We start from the raw sequence: 21,977 nt of genomic DNA, 5'->3' as shown, positions 1-21,977 counted from the left end.
TATTCTTTTGACATATTGTCCATATATATCAATCTGTGTGTGTGTGTGGGTGTGTGTGTGTGTGTGTGTAGAAAAGCCTGCCAGCGTTGCGTTTGTCCCTGTTGAACAGTCAGCAGTCGCTCACTCAGCCCCCGCAGCCTAAGACCACCGCGTCTCCAACGGTAGCCGTCGCCGGGGCTGTTACAATGGGTAACGCCCCCCGGCAACCTAACAGCACTGTTACACCGCCACAGGTAGGCACCTCTCTCTCTCTCTCTCTCTCTCTCTCTCTCTCTCTCTCTCTCTTTCTCTCTCTCTTTGTCAACCAATCAGAGCAAACCCGGGGGCCGAAATGTTTGCAATTTGCACAACAAACAGTGAAAGCCAGAAGATAGAGGCTTCAGTGAAACAAATAACATGAGTCTGGACTAAATATGTGGCTTTTGGTTGGACGTCTGCAGTCAAATCAAATCAAACTGTTAAAATGTCATGCTTGTCGAAGACTTGTCTCCATGAACCCGGTTCTTATCATACGATCCTCAGAATCTGACCTTACAAACCGACCATTTTGTTTATGTTCCAGACCCGCCAGCCTTCACACCTACTGCTTAGGTGTTTTAATATCGTAATATAGTGCCTATATATGTATTTTTCACTCTCAATAAAAATGGCAGCCAATCGAAATGCGAATCTGGAATGATTGACAGTCTCATAGATGTTTTGTCTGAATATCCCTAATACCCTACTGTACAGTAGGCGAAAAGCATTACGCCAAAGGAGTAGTATATCCGAATTCTCAGTATTCATAAAACGGTGATTCCCGGATGACCTTCTGCCTCCACTGAGATTCTGCTGTATGGAAGCAACACACACTGCGCTATCCCATAATGCAACGGGACCGCTGGGGAAGAGCTGAATCCGAATCAAAAATGGCGGACGGCAGTAAAAGAGTCACAGGAGACAATGCCAACATGGCGGATGTAGTATGTCTGGATTATATTCATAGTACACACGTATACCGATCAGGACGTACTGAATCCACGGCCGAGTCGAATGCGGTAGGTACCGTCACAATACATGATTTCAGACGCAGCCTTCGATATTACCTGACCCCACTGGGAGCCCCGCCCCCTCCTCACATTAGTAACGTGCGCTCGTCTCGATTCGATTTTCCAGCGTGTAAGAATTCGATTCCCTCCTCTGTCCTTTGTGGGCGGAGTTTGCATGTTCTCCTCCGGGTACGGTTTCCTCCCCCAGTCCAAAGACATGCACGGTAGGCTGATTGGCGTGTCCAAAGTGTCCGTAGTGTGTGAATGGGTGTGTGAGCGTGTATGTGATTGTACCCTGCGATGGATTGGCACCCCGTCCAGGGTGTACCCCGCCTCGTGCCCGGTGCTCCCTGGGATAGTCTCCAGGTTCGCCGCGACCCTGTAGGAAAAGCGCTATAGAAGATTTATGGATGGATACTGTTATATCACCCAGCCCGATTTGAACATTTTACATGCCATTTAAATGGAAATGAGAGCTGTAATAAGTCTAGGTCGTGAACGTTTCACGGCTGCTACGAGCTACATCAGACAAGCGATTTCCTAATGGGCTAAATCGATAACTGTACACAGTAAGGCCCTGCCGTGTAGTTCCGACTAATTTCTTCGTCCGGGGATTTTATTACTAATCACCGTTTACCTGTCAACCTCACGCGCTGTGCTTTTTTCTCTCCAACACATCTTCTCTAAACTGTAGATTGACTCTTGCTGTCGTTTGTTTCTAGCTAAATATTTCCTCCACTATTAGTTTGTCTCAGTCCCTCCCTCACTGTGTCGTGTTGCGGCGAGCCCACAGCTCCTGGGCTGAATGCGTTTTCTCGTCTCGGCGGCCCTGAGCCGAGTTTGGGACGGAGCTGAAGGCGTAGTGATGCTGCGGCAGTGTGCAGGAAAACAAGGCAGTGAAATATGCAGCATGAGAGAACAGGGCAGGATGGATGAGGGCCCAGGGGGAGTCGCTAGGGGCCCTACGGAGGGGACGTCCTGCTTATTAATGCGCTCTCTCTCTCTCTCTCTCTCTCTCTCCAGCTATGTTTATCTTTTGTTTTTCTTTCCCTTCCTCCTGGTTGTTTCCTACCTACAGCTGCACTTTTTTTTATCCCCAGTTCATTCTATGTATATATATATATAAGTTGTGTGATATTTGTATAGGTGCTTCTTTTTCTATGACATTTCTATGAAAATTGTCAACAAACAACATATTCACTGCTGTGACGTTGTCTTTATCGTTTGCTTTCTACCTCTGTCTCTCACTCTGTAGAATATTAAGAGGGCAGGGACGGTAGGAGGGCAGGTCCGGATGCCTGTGGTCATCACGCAGACAGTGCGGCCGGCGGGTAAGAGCTCCCGATCGCCGAACGTCGTCGATTGGACATTGGTAGCACTGTATGGGTTTTTGTTTTTATAGGCTTGTGCTGTGTTTCACACAATTCCATAGATTACAACGAATCTTACCAACACACAGCCACTCGGTATCGATCACCATCACTATATGGGTCTAATACAGTACATGAGTTCATTCTACGTGCTGTGCAATAAAGACGACAGAGATATAGAGAGATCCGGACGATTAGACAACGACAGAGAGAGAGAGAGAGCTGTAAAGAAAGAAGAGAGGTTTCATTTCTATAGCCCGCTTTAACTATTATAAACGTCACCGAGCAGGAAAGTAAGCACAAAACAAACAAAGAGGTACAATAAAATCAGCGTACGAGTAACAGCCTAAGAACCCAGGGATGAATCCATGACGATACTGTTATTGCTCAGATAACATGCTCAATCAGTCGTGTTTGTAAGAAGTGCTCTGATGCCAACGTCCAGTATCACGTGACGCAAGTCTGGCGTATGTTGTCCCGTTAATTAACGAACAGACAATATGAAGCCACTCGAAGCAATGCAGGCCGCTCTGTGAAAGCATCAACAGCGTCCTGCTACAAAACCTGATGAAACATTTTAAACATAAAACTCATAAAGCACTCAGAGATCATTACTAGGAGCACACGGCGGCATCGATGCAGACTAGGCAAGGAAAGAAACGTCTACCGTCGTCGTGTGTTGGGACGTGTCCCAATAATCCGCTTACTCCCTTTCCTCAGGTGCTGTAGGGAAAAGTCCGGTGGTGCAGGCGGGGAAAAGCCCCTCGGCGGTCAGCGTGCAGCTCTCAGGGGCTCAGAAGAATAAAGTGAACGATCCTGGGGGAGGCTCCTTCAGGTACATAGAGCATAAAGCTGTGTGTGTGTGTGTGTGTGAGAGAGATAAAGCATGTGTGAGAGATGCAGTAAGTAAGTAAATAGTAAGCACTTTTAACTTGGTCAGGATGGATCCGGAACCTATTCTGGGAGCACTGGGCATTAGGCAGGAATACACCATGGAGGGATGCCAGTTCTATGCAGGCCACCATGCACACACACACACACACACACACACACACACACACACACTCACACTCACTGACACACTTCTTCACACCTAGGGGCAACGTTTCATGTTCTTGCGCGTTGGAAGGAAACCGGAGGACCCGTAGGAAACCCTAATAGAATGTAGGTTATTTTTTATTCAGCGCGTAATAACAACAATGGGTTGTGTATATGCAGATGTTCGGTCCAGTGAGGTCCAGCTGTGAGATACAGGTATGAACACGTAATACTCCGAGCAGACACACGGGGGCAGCATTGGCCTGAACCGCAGCGGCTCGCCGTAGGCGACTCTCTGAGGAAAAATCAGATCCGTGTAAGCTCACTCGTCTTCTCTTGTTTTTCTCTCCTGACAGACTCCTCATCTCACACTCTGTCCTCTTTAACTCCATCTCGTCTCATCCTTCTTTTTTAGAACGCACATTGGAAAAAGAGCCGGACGTATAAGTCGATAAGCCCCGGAGTCCAGTAGCTTTTGTTGCCGTTTTTCCAGAGACAGCTCGGTGTAAAAAAAATAGTCGTGTGTCTTATTTATTTATGTTTGGTGCTTCATTTATTTATTTATTTATTTATTTATTTTAAATACTCCTGGAGTTGCACGTAGCCTAAATCAGCCTCATCTGATGCAATGCTGCTGCCTCCCAGGATGTACCGTATATGTGAATAGTAACTGTGTACACAGTAAGATGGAGGTGAATCCTAGTTCGGTTCCCAGATCCACAAACTATCATAACCTCTGTGGTCACGCTCCATGAAAAACACTAACTATGCTCTGCGTTAATATTTCTTAAGATATATATATATATATTATATATATATATTCATACTCATATCGCTACAGGTATAACATGTAAGGAATAACATTCTTGGGGGTGTGTTGTTATGGGAAAACAATCAGAGACTGCGTTGCGTGATGTGACTCGATGCAAAGTGTTTTTTATTTCCACGTACCCGACGGCAATTTGTTAAGGATAACAATCCTTATTTCTTACAGAATGACACATCGTGCATTTAAACGTTGTGGAACGTCCATGAAACAAACTAGTTCCTGTTATTACTTAATGAATAGTACGTACAGTATAAACAGAGTCGTTCCCTGTCTCCCCCCCCCCCTCAGAGTTAATAAAACACACACACACACACACACACACACACACACACAAAAGCATGATGTTACTAAAAAACTGGAAAGTACAGATCCGCTCATCCTGAAGACTTTCCCATGCCTAGGTTACCTCGGAATCTTACAAAGCGTTGACACTGGAGACTCCTTCTCAAACGTCCAGTAAACCGTACAAGTTCCCACGTAGTTAGTTACTATAGAAACGATAACCTATTCGAACGAGCGCATTCACTTAAACCTGTGATTTTCTCTGCAGTCGATGCTGCTGTTGTAGAAAATGAATCGGTGCTTTCTGACCAATCAGAGTGCAGAACTCAACAGCGCTGTGGTGTAAATAATATAATAATAGAGTAGGGTAGAGATGGATAATCAACAGCAATTTCCATCATTGTGTAAAATCACCACAGCGATATTTGGGGTCTTTGTGTTTGTAATTTGTCCTAACATGGCTTGTGTGTTAGTGTTTTAGGGGCAGATGTGTGTGTGTTGTGGTTGACCAGGCCACGGAGCGCATCATAATGGCCGTGTGTATCCACCCCCGAGGCGAGCCGTAGCTACAGGCACTGATTGCCGAACCAATAAATCTTTAGCAGCTGCGCTAATTAAGCTGTCAGGGCTGCGTGTAGCGGCAACCTTTCTTCCCAGTGGCGCTTTTTTTTTTGTAGCCGCAGCAGTCCGGAAGCTTCCATGACCTGCTAATGCCATGTTGTCCTCTGTCCTGATTCAGAGTTCATACATAGATGAGTTTCTCCATCTATAGTCTTGATTTTATTTTTTTGGTCCGTGAACCAACTTGAGATGAAGCAGAAACTTCCAGCGTGCACTGTGGAAACCTTTGCATCATGTTCGTTTGGCGAGGTCTGATCACATCACCGTAGCAACCATAGCAACGCAACGGCACTGGAGAAGCAGCACAGACGTGCTTATTTTTCAATTAGAAATCTGAAATCTGAGGAATGTTTGTGACTTTTTTTTTATTTAAGGCAGAAAAAAAAAAATCTAGATCTAATTGGTAAAGGCCAACACTAAATCTCAGGGTGCGTCTCAATCAGCTCCCTAGTTCAGTAGTCAGTAGATCAAGGAGTCGGCCATGTTAAGGGCTGTCTCCAGTGCACTGCTCCCTTAAAACCCAGGGCGCATCGATGCTCGCTCTGTTCCCTTAACGGAAATCACGTCACGTTTTCTGAAGCCTCTCAGCTCGAAGAAAACAAAACATAACCGCGGGTACGTAGTCATCAGTGTCCCAGTGCGGAGTGAGCCAGGGTCCTTACCAACCAGTGCCCCAACTCGTATACACCATATACTGATTCATGATGTCACGATTTCAAGGCGGAGACGGATGCAAGTGCAGATTAGATTAGATAATTAATACCATAACAAAGCACAAAACAAGAACTATGAATAGGCAGCAAAACACTAAGGCAAAGAATAACCGTGAAACAAAAACCATAAACACAGCAACGATGACTACGTTCACACGGACAGCAGTGATCTACTTATTGACCTTATTCTGAATAAGACGATATTCTGATTAAGGTGTTTACATGAGTCGCTTTTAGAATACTCCTTTCATGTTCCTGTTTTACGTGTTATAGAACATAGATCGATTAACGGCACACGTCATTACGTCCCCGCGTCACGCCGTCCGACGTCCCTCCAGAATTTCACGTATCGACATACAGTTGGTCTTCGTTATGGAACCGTATACAGTTTTGGGTGTTTCATTTTTAATTTTTACAAAAGCTTCAAGTGCAGTTAATTATTCGTCATGCTATATGTGCTAATAGACGACTGCTTGAAGCAGTGGGCTGCGTCCCAAACCGCGTACTTACCTACTATATAGTAGCTGAGATACATGTATTTCACTTCCTACTATATAGCAGGTAAGTACGCGGTTTGGGACGCAGCCGCGCTCTCTTGTTTGCCGTCAGACGGTCGAGCGCTGCCGTGTGTGTACGTGTCCTGTCGCAAAACGCGGTGAAAACTCCCACACGACGTTAATAGTGTGATCAAGGTGTGTACGTGTCTGTAACGCACGTCGATAACGCGACTAAAACAGGAAATACTCCACACGTCTTAATTCCAGTTGTGTTTACTTCGAGTACGACTTTAATCGGATTAAGGTCATCAATAATCTCTGTTTACATGCTAGTTTCTTAATCAGAGTATCGTCTTAATCGGGTTAATATCGGATCATTGTCGTCCGTGTAAACGTACTGATTGACAACGGCAAAAAAAGACAAACATAAGACAAGGAGTTCCGTGCAAACTGTGCCTGTATACACACAGGTGCTCGCTAACATGCGTGATTCAGGTGCAGGTGGTCATGTGACTGTGATGCAGTGATGCGCAGTGGCTGCTGGGAACTGCAGTTCAGAGTTCCTTCTCTGATAAACATGACACACGACCGAGGGAGCTGATTGAGACGCACCCAGAGCTTCATCGAACAAGTGCATAACACACTCGTTTACAGTCTGGGAGCAGACGGCGAAAAAGTCCTTAAACTCAACGATTTCTGTATTAAATGGGAAACTTTTTATTAATTTTTTTTTTTCCCACTAGTGTGCAAACTGTAATAAAACCCATTAAAAGCAATCAACATGTTCAGAAAGTTATGACTGGCGGTGTAGGTTCGTATCAAATAAACGACAGACGGTGAAAAACCCTGTTGCTTTCATAAGCGAAGAAAACAACGAGAAGGCAATAACATCATTTCACCGTAAACTTTAACGTTTCCGATTTGTTTTGACTTATTTACCCGCAGAAGCCTCGTCTTGTCACGTTTATGTAGCTTTACATTTATTACACTACCTGAGACTCATCTACCTGCTATGAAATTCAAATAGCGTTTGAAAAAGCAAAATTGTTTATTTTATTTATTTATTTATTTTTTTTATAAAACCCCTAATAGAAATATGCTAAGCTAGCGTTTTTTCATTTCGGATGAAATATTATGTTTTATAAAAAGCAGCGGGTAACGCAGGGAGAATTCATAATGTAGGCTGTAGCGAGAGAAAATTGAGATCCATCAAAATGCATAAAGAATAGTTAACAGCATCATAGTAGGGTGGATTGGTGGTGCAGAGGGTGGAGTTGTCATCTCAAAGTACAGTGAGTGTGTGTGTGTGTGTGTGAACGGTGCCCTGCGATGGATAGGTGTCTCACGCACAGTGTTCCCAGGATACACTCCGTATCCAGGATAAAGCGGCGACCGAAGATCGAATGAATGAATGAATGGTCTCATCATGTAAGCCCTGAATTCAAATCATATCCAGTAGAGATTCCCAGCTCCTGACCTACCGCTTCACCGCCGAGGTGAGATTCAGGTGGTGTGGTAACTCTGTGTAAGGTCCCGATCTTATAGAGGAGCTCTAATCGTGTGTGTCGGCCTCCCGGTGCGGTGTCAGCACTCATACGCACTCCGAAGAACTGAACGGAGGAGAAGCGTAGCTGTGCAGCTCCAGCATGGGGGCACGGATACAAGCAAAGCGCCGGAGACTCTGTCAGAACCAGTGGAGGGAAATGAAAGCAGGGGGTGGTGACCTTTGGCCCTCCTGAACCCCCTGCTCACACAAGATAATTAGGACACAGTTGCCATGGAAACGGGAAGGCAAACGAGAGGACCCTGATTGTGTTCAAGCAGTGTCCAGGTGTGTGTTCAGGTGAGAGTGTCCAGGTGTGTACATGTGAGGATGAGACAGATCGTTCCAGGTGTTTTTAGATGAGAGAGATAGACCGTGTCCAGGTGTGTTCAGGTGAGAGAGATAGACAGTGTCCAGGTGTGTTCAGGTGAGAGAGATAGACAGTGTCCAGGTGTGTTCAGGTGAGAGAGATACAGTGTCCAGGTGTGTTCAGGTGAGAGAGATAGACAGTGTCCAGGTGTGTTCAGGTGAGAGAGATAGACAGTGTCCAGGTGTGTTCAGGTGAGACAGATACAGTGTCCAGGTGTGTTCAGGTGAGATAGATACAGTGTCCAGGTGTGTTCAGGTGAGATAGATACAGTGTCCAGGTGTGTTCAGGTGTGTTCAAGTGAGAGAGATAGACAGTGTCCAGGTGTGTTCAGGTGAGAGAGATACAGTGTCCAGGTGTGTTCAGGTGAGAGAGATACAGTGTCCAGGTGTGTTCAGGTGAGAGAGATAGACAGTGTCCAGGTGTGTTCAGGTGAGAGAGATAGACAGTGTCCAGGTGTGTTCAGGTGAGATAGATACAGTGTCCAGGTGTGTTCAGGTGAGAGAGATAGACCGTGTCCAGGTGTGTTCAGGTGAGAGAGATAGACAGTGTCCAGGTGTGTTCAGGTGAGAGAGATACAGTGTCCAGGTGTGTTCAGGTGAGAGAGATAGACAGTGTCCAGGTGTGTTCAGGTGAGATAGATACAGTGTCCAGGTGTGTTCAGGTGAGAGAGATAGACCGTGTCCAGGTGTGTTCAGGTGAGAGAGATAGACAGTGTCCAGGTGTGTTCAGGTGAGAGAGATACAGTGTCCAGGTGTGTTCAGGTGAGAGAGATACAGTGTCCAGGTGTGTTCAGGTGAGAGAGATAGACAGTGTCCAGGTGTGTTCAGGTGAGATAGATACAGTGTCCAGGTGTGTTCAGGTGAGATAGATACAGTGTCCAGGTGTGTTCAGGTGTGTTCAGGTGAGAGAGATACAGTGTCCAGGTGTGTTCAGGTGAGAGAGATAGACCGTGTCCAGGTGTGTTCAGGTGTTGCATTTTGTCTTTCAGGGACGATGATGACATCAACGATGTTGCGTCTATGGCCGGGGTGAACTTGAGCGAGGAGAGCGCTCGTATCTTAGCAACCAACTCTGAGCTGGTGGGCACACATATCCGCTCGTGTAAAGACGAGGCCTTCCTGCCCACGGGTCTACTGCATCGGCGCATACTGGAGACGGGTAACACACACACACACACACACACACACACACACACACACACACACATGATTTCCTTTAAATAAAGCATTTTATTGAAGTTGTAGAATGAGTGTAAGGACTGTATCTTCTGTACTGTGAAGCACTTTAAATGCAGATTTTCCTACAACAGTGTGGTATATAATTAGGTATCATTTCTATCTCAGGTGTGGTGTAGTCATTTGTTAGTGTTGTTATGGTAACAGTAATACTCCTGCAGTCACAGGGATTAGCTTGACACTACTGTAATATTTTTATTTCTCATCCAGTCTTTTCTCTGGAATGACACACTCACTTTAAATACCCATTTTATTCCCATCATCCTCCACTCCTGTCCTTTTCACACACAAGCGAAGCTTCTGTGTTGGATAAGATGAATCCCGAGGCACCAGTCTGTTTGCATTTCAACTCCTCGTGGTTGTTAGTGTGCACCCTAAAGCACTAAAGGACGGAAATGTGTGAGTGTGTGAGTGAGTTTAAGGACACGGCGTCCCCTGCTGGTCTTGTGTCAGTGATTGGGTGAGTAAAGGTCACAGGTGACAGTGGACAGAGGGAGGCCAGGGAGTCTGCCAGCTTCACTCAGATACACAGGCTCTGTTCTGTTTTCTCTCTCCTTGCTTAGGGTTTTCTTGTTAACAATGTTGGCACCTGTGCAGATGCCACGCCTCCTTCATTGGTACTGATACACTTAGGCCACACCTCCTTCACTGGGACTGATACACTTAGGCCACACCTTCACTGGGACTGATACACTTAGGCCACACCTTCACTGGGACTGATACACTTAGGCCACACCTCCTTCACTGGGACTGATACACTTAGGCCACACCTCCTTCACTGGGACTGATACACTTAGGCCACACCTTCACTGGGACTGATACACTTAGGCCACACCTCCTTCACTGGGACTGATACACTTAGGCCACACCTCCTTCACTGGGACTGATACACTTAGGCCACACCTCCTTCACTGGGACTGATACACTTACGCCACACCTTCACTGGGACTGATACACCTAGGCCACACCTCCTTCACTGGGACTGATACACTTATGCCACACCTCCTTCACTGGGACTGATACACTTAGGCCACACCTCCTTCACTGGGACTGATACACTTATGCCACACCTCCTTCACTGGGACTGATACACTTAGGCCACACCTTCACTGGGACTGATACACTTAGGCCACACCTTCACTGGGACTGATACACTTAGGCCACACCTCCTTCACTGGGACTGATACACTTATGCCACACCTCCTTCACTGGGACTGATACACTTACGCCACACCTTCACTGGGACTGATACACTTAGGCCACACCTCCTTCACTGGGACTGATACACTTACGCCACACCTCCTTCATTGGGACTGATACACTTAGGCCACACCTTCACTGGGACTGATACACTTAGGCCACACCTTCACTGGGACTGATACACTTAGGCCACACCTCCTTCACTGGGACTGATACACTTAGGCCACACCTCCTTCACTGGGACTGATACACTTAGGCCACACCTTCACTGGGACTGATACACTTAGGCCACACCTCCTTCATTGGGACTGATACACTTAGGCCACACCTTCACTGGGACTGATACACTTAGGCCACACCTTCACTGGGACTGATACACTTAGGCCACACCTTCACTGGGACTGATACACTTAGGCCACACCTTCACTGGGACTTATACACTTAGGCCACACCTCCGTCACTGGGACTGATACACTTAGGCCACACCTCCTTCACTGGGACTGATACACTTAGGCCACACCTTCACTGGGACTGATACACTTAGGCCACACCTTCACTGGGACTGATACACTTAGGCCACACCTCCTTCACTGGGACTTATACACTTAGGCCACACCTCCTTCACTGGGACTGATACACTTATGCCACACCTCCTTCACTGGGATTGATACACTTATGCCACACCTCCTTCACTGGGACTGATACACTTAGGCCACACCTCCTTCACTGGGACTGATACACTTATGCCACACCTCCTTCACTGGGACTGATACACTTATGCCACACCTCCTTCACTGGGACTGATACACTTAGGCCACACCTCCTTCACTGGGCCTGATACACTTATGCCACACCTCCTTCACTGGGACTGATACACTTAGGCCACACCTTCACTGGGACTGATACACTTACGCCACACCTCCTTCACTGGGACTGATACACTTAGGCCACACCTCCTTCACAGGGTCTGAAGTGTGAAAGGAACTTCACTGGATAATGTTTCAGATCAGTGTGTGTAAAATCAGACGTACTACTGACACAAAGACGCTTGGATTTATTTAGTCGTCACTTCATATTTTCTGCCCAGCACACACTTAAAAAGCAATCTGTAAATATCGAGGCTTGTACAGGGATTTGAACAGTGAGCGCTGTTTGTCTTTAGGCTATAACGGGTCAGTGCTGGTGTCCCTGCTGTGCGCCTGAACATGGCACACACTCTCAGCTGGAGCTGTCTGAGGTGCTGTCTACAGTAACATAAGCAGAGTGACACAACTCACACACACTGCCCGAACCACACAATACACACACATACATACACACGCTACAGTCATTTAACAAATGTACAGTCCTCCGTGTACATATTCCGAACAGGAGCAGCAAGGAATTTCATCACATCTGCAGTCAAATGAAAACATAAATCATCATCTGAGTAAACCTACAGTGCGACTCGAGCGAGATCTCAAACACGATGACGCTGCATCGTGATTGTTAGATATGTACTGTTAGGTGATATAAAAACGTAATCTCATCACCTACCTCCTCTCAGCGCCGCACCATGACCTCGTTCCCTTTCCCGTGGCTCGTGACCGTGAGTTATTCAGTGTTTCTGGAACGGCGGCTGCAGGAAATGCCAGCGCCTGATTAACTTTTTACTGTTGCTCTTAAAAGCCTTTTGCCCCGGTTTTGTGTTATGCCGCTCATTATCCCTTTGTGATCTCGAGTGTTTTCGAGCTGTTGAGGAAGTGCGGACCGTACGCGCGCGGAGGCCGATTTAAATAATTGCTGCGATTTACTTAAAAGAACAGAAAGAAGGGGGAAATTATGTTAATTCGGAAATGAAAGAAAAGGACATGACATGTAGTAACTGAATTTTTTTTTTTGGCTGTAGGTAGAGCCTAATTAGTGCAGAGTATCACCACGAGTCTCACACCCACACACACACACACACACACACACACACAAGTATGGAGTTTTTAAATTATAATTTTAAATGTTCTTTTCTTTTCTTTTTCCCCCTCAGAAAAAAAAATTGGCTTCCTTCCCCGTTTGTGTCAACAGCTGCCGTGTGATATTTTGCAAGACGTTTCACAGGCCTAGTAGTTCATACACAACATACTTTGTTTTTACGAGCGGTTTCTATGCAACTGTGATGCAGATGTTTCAGAACAAGATGCCCAGGATGCAGAGTGCATATAAAAAGTATTAAATATAACATATGTCATCCGCTCGTGCCGATTTTGTGCCTTAAAGTGTATCATTTGTGCCGGTTTTGGTTCGTGAGATATTGCAATGTTTTAAATAACAGTGCTGTGCTGTTGAACTCTGTGTTCTGATCGGTCGAACGTAGCGTTTCTAGACACAATATACAAGGAGAAAGGAGAAAAACACTCTGGAACTGAAAACTCGGCGGCAAACAGTTTTAACGGTGCGGAAATAAACAGTCAACCGTTTTCTGAGCTGGCTTTTCGTCGGGTATAGTCTGTGAACACGCCGCCAGAGTTGTCGTCTACACGTTCAAACTTTACGTTCGCGCTCCGCAAGTTTACGTAAACAAAAGCTTTCCGGCACAAGCCTCACGTGTGGGCGGGGCCGGAAAGCTTTTGTGAAGGTGTGGCGTAAGTGTATCAGTCCCAGTGAAGGAGGTGTGGCCTAAGTGTATCAGTCCCAGTGAAGGAGGTGTGGCCTAAGTGTATCAGTCCCAGTGAAGGTGTGGCGTAAGTGTATCAGTCCCAGTGAAGGCGTGGCCTAAGTGTATCAGTCCCAGTGAAGGAGGTGTGGCCTAAGTGTATCAGTCCCAGTGAAGGTGTGGCCTAAGTGTATCAGTCCCAGTGAAGGTGTGGCCTAAGTGTATCAGTCCCAGTGAAGGCGTGGCCTAAGTGTATCAGTCCCAGTGAAGGAGGTGTGGCCTAAGTGTATCAGTCCCAGTGAAGGAGGTGTGGCCTAAGTGTATCAGTCCCAGTGAAGGAGGTTCAAACTTTACGTTCGCGCTCCGCAAGTTTACGTAAACAAAAGCTTTCCGGCACAAGCCTCACGTGTGGGCGGGGCTTTAAAGCGATTTACTCTCATCAGATCGGGCGTCCAGCTGAGGAGGAGGAGGAGGAGGAGGATGTTGATGACGACAACGACGGCGCGCCGTGCCGCTCCTGAGAGCTCATCTGGGAAAAAATGGGTAGTCATATGAGAAACCTCAAATATTAATTATGAACTGATATACTGACTGAGTATGTAAGTCATATCCACGATGAAGTATGAACACTATAACTATACGGAGAAGCACATCCAGAACGCTCTGCAAAATTCACAACACTGAAGTCTCTACTTCCCGGTCAGGGAGCTGTCCATCCAAATCTCACTAGCCAATGAGTGCAAATTGTTGTTAAGCCCCACCCACACGAGGGTTTTTTTTTTTTTTTGCCGGAACGGTAAATACACACGGATATCCACATGTATCAACGTGTATGTGTATGTATTTTAAACGTGTGTATTTGCTGATATTATTTATTTATTTATTTATTTATTTATTTACAGCAGACACAAAATAGAAATAATAGGACCGAGGGCTTTGGGGTTTCTCAGTGACATGACAAGCAGCCATTTTTTATTTTTTTTTTTCATCTTATTAACTTAAATTAAAAAAAAGGCTATAGAAGGCTATAGGCTAAAGATACAGCTGTTATAGTGTAAGTGATAACCGGAGTTAAATGTGCAGCAGATGTTCCATTACATTAAGTTTAAACTAAACTATTAACTATGTAACTATAAACTGATTAAAAGTACAGCTCTGTGAAAAAGTATTTGCTGATTTCTTCGGTTTTTGTGTATATCCCTTACTAAATAGTTTTAGAGTTTTCAAATGAAGTGCAGCGTAAAACTAAGGCAACCCGAGTAAACACACGATAAAGGTTTTTTTTTTTATTTTATCGAGGCACCCATCACCCGTGTGAAAAACTAATTGCCCCCTTAAACTTAAAATCTGGTTGGGACGCCTTTAGAAGCAATAACTGCAAGCGAACTCTTCCGATAACCGGAGATCAGTCTTTCACAGTCTTTCTTTGCAGAACCACTTAAGTTCAGCCACACTGGAGGTCTTTCGAGCGTGAACTGCACGTTTAAGGTCCTGCCACAGCATCTCGACTGGGTTCAAGTCAGCACTTTGACTAGGGCGCTCTAAAACTATAACATAGCTTTGTTTTGAGCCATTCAGAGGTGGACTTACTCCTATGCTTCGGATCATTGTCTCGCTGCATAATCCAGTCGGGCTCGAGTTTCAATTTACGGACTGAAGACGAGAGCAGAAGAGGAGAATTCGTGTTTCCCCGGATTTTTATAATGTTGGAACGGTGGGACACTTCAGATTCTAGAGAGCATTTGATCGGACAGAAAATCTGATGAGAGGACGAAGGGCAGAATGATGTCGTCGGAATCGCTGAACCGTATCGGGCTGTAAATTTGTGAGTGTGTATGTTCTTCTAAATGCGAATTTTTGTCATTTGGAGCACACTAGCGTATAGATAACCTGAAGATGAACATATTCATATTAAAAGCCGGTAGGCAGTGGTAGCTCAGTGCCCTCAACCCTCAAGTGCTCAGTCGTATAAATGAGATACGTGTAGGTTGCTATAGAAAAGGGTGTCTACCATAAATAACAAGCCATGTGGCCATGAGATACATCACATTCTTAGTACATATACAAGGAAGACTAAGGTTCATGACATGTATGTTTTATATGGTTTTTAAGCCATGTCTGCTGTTAAAAACCCTTCACAGATAAAATGGAATTGAATTACGAGACTGGAGCAACAAGCAACACGTGAAAGTGAGGGACTAAACCGGTTTATGGAGCATCAGTGGGGATGAAATTAGAGCGGGTTTTATGCATGCGCCTCATAAAAGTCTCATAAATACAGTAAGTGGATGTTAATGTCCGTTCCCATGTCTTCTAGCTAAGAAGTTTGGGGTGACGGAGGTTCCTGTGGAGGCGGTGAACTTCATCGCTCACGCCACGCAGACGCGGCTGAGGACGGTGCTGGAGAAAGTGTCTTTCATCGCTCAGCACAGGATGGACTCCAGCAAGGTAGGAACCAGACTGAGGACTAGAGGAGAGCAGGAAATGTATCTGCACCACGCGAGTATATTATACAAACATGGATACTTTGGGATTTTTTTTAGAAACCAGCACATCTTCCCGTCGATCTTCCAAACATGTTTTTCCTTCTAATATATTTATAAGTTTAGTATAAATATTTGAGAAGAGATTCCTTTCATCACAGTCTTCCAGGAGCTTTAGAGGAGCAGGAGACCCAAGCAAGAGTTTCAGGTTTCAAATGTTTAAAAGTTCTTCTGCTTTTCGATTGCAGTATGGTATTTAAAAAAAAAAAAAAATAAATAAATAAATAATTTTTTTTTTTTTTTAGCAAATGAACAAATCTGTAATTCTCTTTAAGTGCATTTGCTTCACAGAAAGCTTAGGGGAGAGGTTTTTTTTATTTTTATCAGGAACTATCTCACTACTATAAAGTTTATATCTAAAGCGTTTGGGTAGATAGGGCATAGGACCTGCACAGCTATCTACCGTGTCTCCATTTAGCCCCGGAGATTCAGGAGGAGAGACGTCCTCTACCCCATCAGAGCCCTGCGTACTGCTGCCACTGCAAACCTCTCTGTCACTATCCATCTTTATTGTGAATGTTCCGAAGGCTCGCCCGTCTCTTCCTCCCCTGCCTTTCCCTGCAACGCCCACTCCCCCTCCTTTCTTCGCACAACCATTTAAGCTGCATTTGTCAAAAACCTTGAGCGGTAGACTTGAGCTGAAAGAGGGAGGTTTCATGACCCTTTAACTGATAAGATATTTAACTATCTAAAAATTCCCAAAACTGGTCATCTTATATGTTCACATATTTGAAACACCGACGAGTTCCCTGGTGCTCCCACGCTCTCACCGCTGCGGCCCGGGTTCAATTCCTGGGCAGAGTACCCCAGCCACTAGGGGTCGCACTCAGCGCCGGTCCCATGCCCGGATATAATGGGAGGGTTGTATGAGGAAGGGCATCCGGCGTAAAAACCGTGCCAAATCAGATATGTGGACCAACGATCTGCTGTCCCGACCCCGAACAGGAGCAGCCGAAAGAACAACAGCATATTAGACACCATCACCAGGGATTTATCGAAAGGATCGTCATTTTCACGGGCTGTCCCAGACTCCGTTCACTGTATGAACATAGCCTTGTGAAGCAGGTGTGTGATGTATTTCTGGAAGGAAAGTAGTGCTTCAGTGAACAACTAACCTTAGCCAGCAAGCTAGTTTGTCAGTAATAAGAGGCATTATTTTAATGAGGGGATATTATTAGGGTTGGGTGATATATCGATATAACGTAGATATCGTGATAAACGATTATACGATACACTTTTCTGAGATATCGTTGGTATGGCGATGTATTTAAAAAAAAAAAAAAAGTTTTTAATAATTACAAATGGTATAGTATCGTAAAATTATCGTGAATTATATATTGTGGTACACTATCATAGAAATGTCCTAGAGTATCGTGATGTGATATTTTTATCATATCGCCCAGCCCTACACTCTTAAAAATAAATTTCGAATTAGAACCGAAAAAGGTTTTTTCAGCCTGATGCCATAGTTGCAAAAAAAGAGAACCTTTTACCCTCAAGTTCTTTAGAGAACCGTCTATTTACAGGTACTTTAAATAACCCAGAAATGGTTCTTCACAGCTGTGCCACAAGGAACCATGTTATCATAAGTGCTCTAAAAAAAACAACCTTAGTTTGTGCTGTAAGGAAGCAAGGCAAGGTTCTTAAGAGTGATGCCAGGAGAACCTTTTCCACTGCTCTGAAACATATAATGAACCGTAAAGAACTTCTTTAATCGCCAAAGAACCCTATACGATGAAAAATGGTTCTTGACAAGATGAAGATTCTTCGCAGAACCTATGGTGCTTTAAAGAACCAATCAGGAACCTTTTTTCAAGACCCCACCTCTGCACTCGTTTTCTATTGGCCTATGCTTCCAAGGTTGGTGGATTCTTGGGGTTAAAGTTCATCTAGGCGAACTTGGTGTGAAATGAAGCATGAGCTACTACCGGAAGTGAATCTCATTTCTACCAGCCACATCCTTGGAGTTTTCCAACTCGGAACCTCCTACTTCCCACGTTAGAGCGTTCACGCGAACTCGGCCACCTGAAGTCGGATACAGAGGTGCGTCACGGCGCCGTGTCCTCCTGTCATCTAAAAACACTCCTGTTTGGTTAAACAGTCCTTTATTTTGAAAGTGGATGTGATCATTCGCAGATAACAGCGCAGAAGCCGAAAGCGAATGAACATTTCATTCGTCTGAGTATCACCCGGTATACAGAAACAGAAAATATAAACAGAAAGACCGCTTGTTCTTTCTTTTCACTACGAGTACCGCCGTGTCGAAGTCGCGTCACAGAATCGCGACTCGGAGAAGCCGGAGCGCTCAAAAAACCTCGTCCTTCCGAGTAGGAATTATGAATCGGGGAGCGTTCAAACCCGGAAGTGGGAAATTTTCCTCTTCCTGCTTGGTCAAGTTACGAATGGGCTGTTCATGCACACCAACAAATCATTTTGTTTGTGTCGTTGTCGTTCATATATCATCGCAGCGAACCAACGAACGAACGAACGAATGCATGGATTTCCTTTTGGATATTTAAAGACACACCGGTAGTACTTTAATCCAGCGATTCCGCCGTAAACGATAGACGTGATATCGGTTGAATTTCCCGTACGGACGTGAACATGTCCACGTGTATAATTTTTAACATAGATCAAGTTTCTCTTCTCGAACAGACTCAAGAACGGAGTAACTGTCTAAAGCGAAGCTCGTGATGTTTTGACGAGAACACACTCCTCACTGCATCCCCGGCTTTCACCGAACCCGTGCAGAACGGCTCAATTAGACGGACGTCCACGTCACTGCTTTATCAGACGATGAGAATATTATACAATTCTCAGAAATGTCCAAAAAACACTGGGAAGGACTCTTAGCAAGATATTTAAAAGTCTCAAAAAGCTTCCGAATGGAGGTGAACCTTCAGTGGCGAAGAGTTAAGGCGAGCGGGAAACTTCCCTCCGATCTAGCGCTTTATATCTGGAGCGTATTACAGCAAACTCGGCGAAGTTTCAAATTTGTAAACATGCGTTTTGATTGCAGTGTGCGTGCTAATGTTGCGTCTTGTTTCTTGGAAGCTTTATCATAAACATCTCAAAAGCCAGAAGAGCTTTCAGTAGCTTTAAAGGAGCAGCGCACGTGCATCTGGTTCAGATTTGCCAACCTGCTGCTTTTGGAACAAAGTTTCTGGTAATCCTGTTTATAATTATTTTCCTCATATATTATGTCTTCAAGTTCGGCATAAATACCTCAGGAGCACGTTAGCACTAGACCACTCGGTACCGGATGAGATTTAAAAAGTGGAACGAAGTTCTGCTCAGATGCCGACGCTGGCCCAGAGGGACACGTATCAAACTTATCAAAAGGAGACGGATAAACATCCATCAGAGAGCGAATAGAAAGTCTCCACACACACACACACACACACACACAGCGTACTAGCGCGCGTTCTCGGGATCGTTTGTAGCCCCACGTACGCGCCGAACAAACCTCCGACTGCCGAGGAAGAAAGAAGCGAGACAGGAGGATTTGAAAGGCGTTGTTTTATTTATTTATTTATTTTTTTTATTTATTAAGTTGAGGATCGCCGCTCGTGACTCGCTCTGCACATCCACAGATCTTTTCTTCTGTGTTGCGGTTCGTAAATGAGGCGCGATAGAAGTGTGCGAGACCCTGTGCCTGTGAAGCCACACAGTGACATCAATAGAGGAGGGGGAGGAAAAAAAAAAAGAGACATCGTGCGAACCGCGTGTCCTGAACGGAGCGCGCCACAAAGAGAGAGAACGAATGGATCTCAAAGGTCTTTCAGCATAAACCCCCCCCCCCCCCCCCCCCCCGACACACACACACCCCCGATACAGACACACAAAACAGAGCGAGAAGCTGGAAAGAGTGAGGTAACAGGAGAACTGAGGATTAAGGGTGCTTTTCTGAAATAAACACGCTTAATTATAGTGTTAACAGTTTGTTTGCCCGCAAACTTTGTCTCCACCAGACGTCTCAGAGGTTTCGATGGCACATTAGACGCGAGTTATAAACAAAAGTCTAACAGGAACTAAATGTTTTTTTCTGAATCTAAACTTTTCGGTTCCAGTTTTCCTGTCTCAGTTTATCCTGGCTGTTTTCCGTCTCCAGGACGAGGAGTGGTACGAGCAGTCGTCAGACGTCCGCTCTCAGCTCAAATTCTTCGAGCATTTAGAGCGGCTGGAGAAACAGAGGAAAGACGAGCAGGAGAGAGAGATTCTCCTCAAAGCGGCCAAAGTGAGTCAAATCCAAGCCGCTTACGGTAACCCCATCACGTGCCGATTTCCATTCGTACATTCTGCAGGATGTCGGTGTGCAAATCGACACCCAAGAGAGGTGAAGTCCAATGTCCGATTCAGTTAAAGAGCAGCTCAAGGGGTTCAACAGTGATGATGGTTCTTCCAGAGTATTAGGAGTTGCAGTGAAAACGATTCAGCCCCCGATGCACATCGGGTTTATTGTCAAAACGGACAGACTTTCAGCTGTTTGCGATGAACCAATCAAACAAAAGCGATTGAAATAGCTCGGCACGACGAACGCTTCTTTAATTCAACTGAAAATGCAACTTATAATGATTTCTCCAGCGACAAAATTATTCACCCCCTTCACGACGAGCATCTTTAGTACTTAGTAGAGCAGTTATGACCTGCTGCAAACGAGATGCAGAGCTTCTGGCAGAGTTCCTGAGGAATCTCAGCCCATAACTCATGAGCAATGGCGTCCAGTTCAGTAATATTCTCGGGTTTGCGTGCTGCATCCGCCTTCTTCAAATCCCACCAGAGATTATCTATGGGGTTCCAGTCAGGTGACTGTGATGCCCCTGTAGAACCTTCCAGATCTTCTTCTGCAACCAAGCCTCGGTGGAATTTGAGGTACGCTTGGGATCATTGTCCTGTTGGAAGGTCCAATGACGCCCAAGTTTCAGCTTCTTCACAGACGGCTTAAGGTTTTCTCCGAGGATTTCCTGACGCTTCACCGAATCCATCTCGCCTTAAACACGCTGCAGGTTTCCAGTGCCAGAGGATTTCAAGCAGCCGCAGAGCATCACCGAGCCCCCACCATGCTCGACTGTGTACAGAGTGTTCTTTCTTCATTCTTCCTCCTCCAGACGTACCGCCGATCCATCGTGACGAAAAGTTCCGGCGTCGTTTCGTCGCTCCTCAGAACAGAATCCCAAAACTCCTGTGGCTTATTTATACGATTTTGAGCCGACTTTTCTTGTGCTTTCGGGTCAGTTGCGTCGAGCTATTTCAATTGCTTTCATTCGATTTGTTCATTGCAAACAGCTGAAAGTCTGTACATCTTGACCTGAGCAGGTATAGATTGCTTGATATAATGTTTTATTGACATTCAGGTCGAATTTGTCGGATTATACCACTCTGTTTGTATTTAAAAGTGTGTGAGAGACTGAGTAAGTGTATGTGGGTTAGGCTTTACACACACACACACACACACACACACACATACACACTCTTCATTTGTGACCTTGCGTTCTACAGTCTCGGTCTCATTGCTCAGCTCAGTCTGACCTCTTAAACATGAACCAGCTAAAATAATCCCCCCTTCACTGTCCCTTTAAAATATGACACAAGTCGGACAGAGAGACACTTCTCTCAGCCGAGTAGCGACCAGAACGTGAACCTCCTGATATATTTAAAGCCAATTAGAGAGAAATCTCTCCCTCTCTCTCTCTCTCTCTCTCGCTGTAAGGATGAGTAATGACAAAATCCGTGCCTCTGAGCACCTCAGGGCAGTTAAAAAAAGAAATCATAAACACAAGAGAGAGCGAGACGAGGGACCTCGATAGAGATCGAGTGCAATTAGAGGAATTCACACAGTTCACCTTCTTTTACCTCGGATCAGACTCACACTCGAAGCGGACCAGTTAATGTAAAACATGCGTAAGACTTCAAAAAAAAAAAGTTAAAGCAGTATGATGCTAAAGAAAACCTTAATAGACAAGTAGTAATATTTGTAAGTGTTATCATGGTCCAACAAAAAACAAACAAAAAATAAAAACAGGAAATTTAAGTAAGAAATGGGTGTATGTGAACTGAGAAACGTGTGATCTTTTAATTTGTT

General features: G+C 45.2%; 1 protein-coding gene across 1 annotated transcript in view; it reads left to right on the top strand.

Moving 5' to 3' along the window:
• Positions 1–21,977, top strand: part of LOC108264743 (transcription initiation factor TFIID subunit 4) — a 95,171-nt gene that overhangs the window by 15,323 nt on the left and 57,871 nt on the right. The window contains exons 6-11 of the mRNA XM_053678154.1: positions 72–233; positions 2,284–2,359; positions 3,119–3,233; positions 9,280–9,449; positions 15,670–15,800; positions 20,007–20,132. Of these exons, the coding sequence (XP_053534129.1) occupies positions 72–233; positions 2,284–2,359; positions 3,119–3,233; positions 9,280–9,449; positions 15,670–15,800; positions 20,007–20,132 (780 nt within the window). The remainder of the gene's footprint in view (positions 1–71; positions 234–2,283; positions 2,360–3,118; positions 3,234–9,279; positions 9,450–15,669; positions 15,801–20,006; positions 20,133–21,977) is intronic.

The sequence above is a fragment of the Ictalurus punctatus genome, chromosome 4 (genome assembly GCF_001660625.3).
Source record: "Ictalurus punctatus breed USDA103 chromosome 4, Coco_2.0, whole genome shotgun sequence".
NCBI lineage: Eukaryota > Metazoa > Chordata > Actinopteri > Siluriformes > Ictaluridae > Ictalurus > Ictalurus punctatus.
The sequence above is the reverse complement of the archived record's forward strand: the minus strand, read 5'-3'. Positions and strand labels throughout refer to the sequence as shown.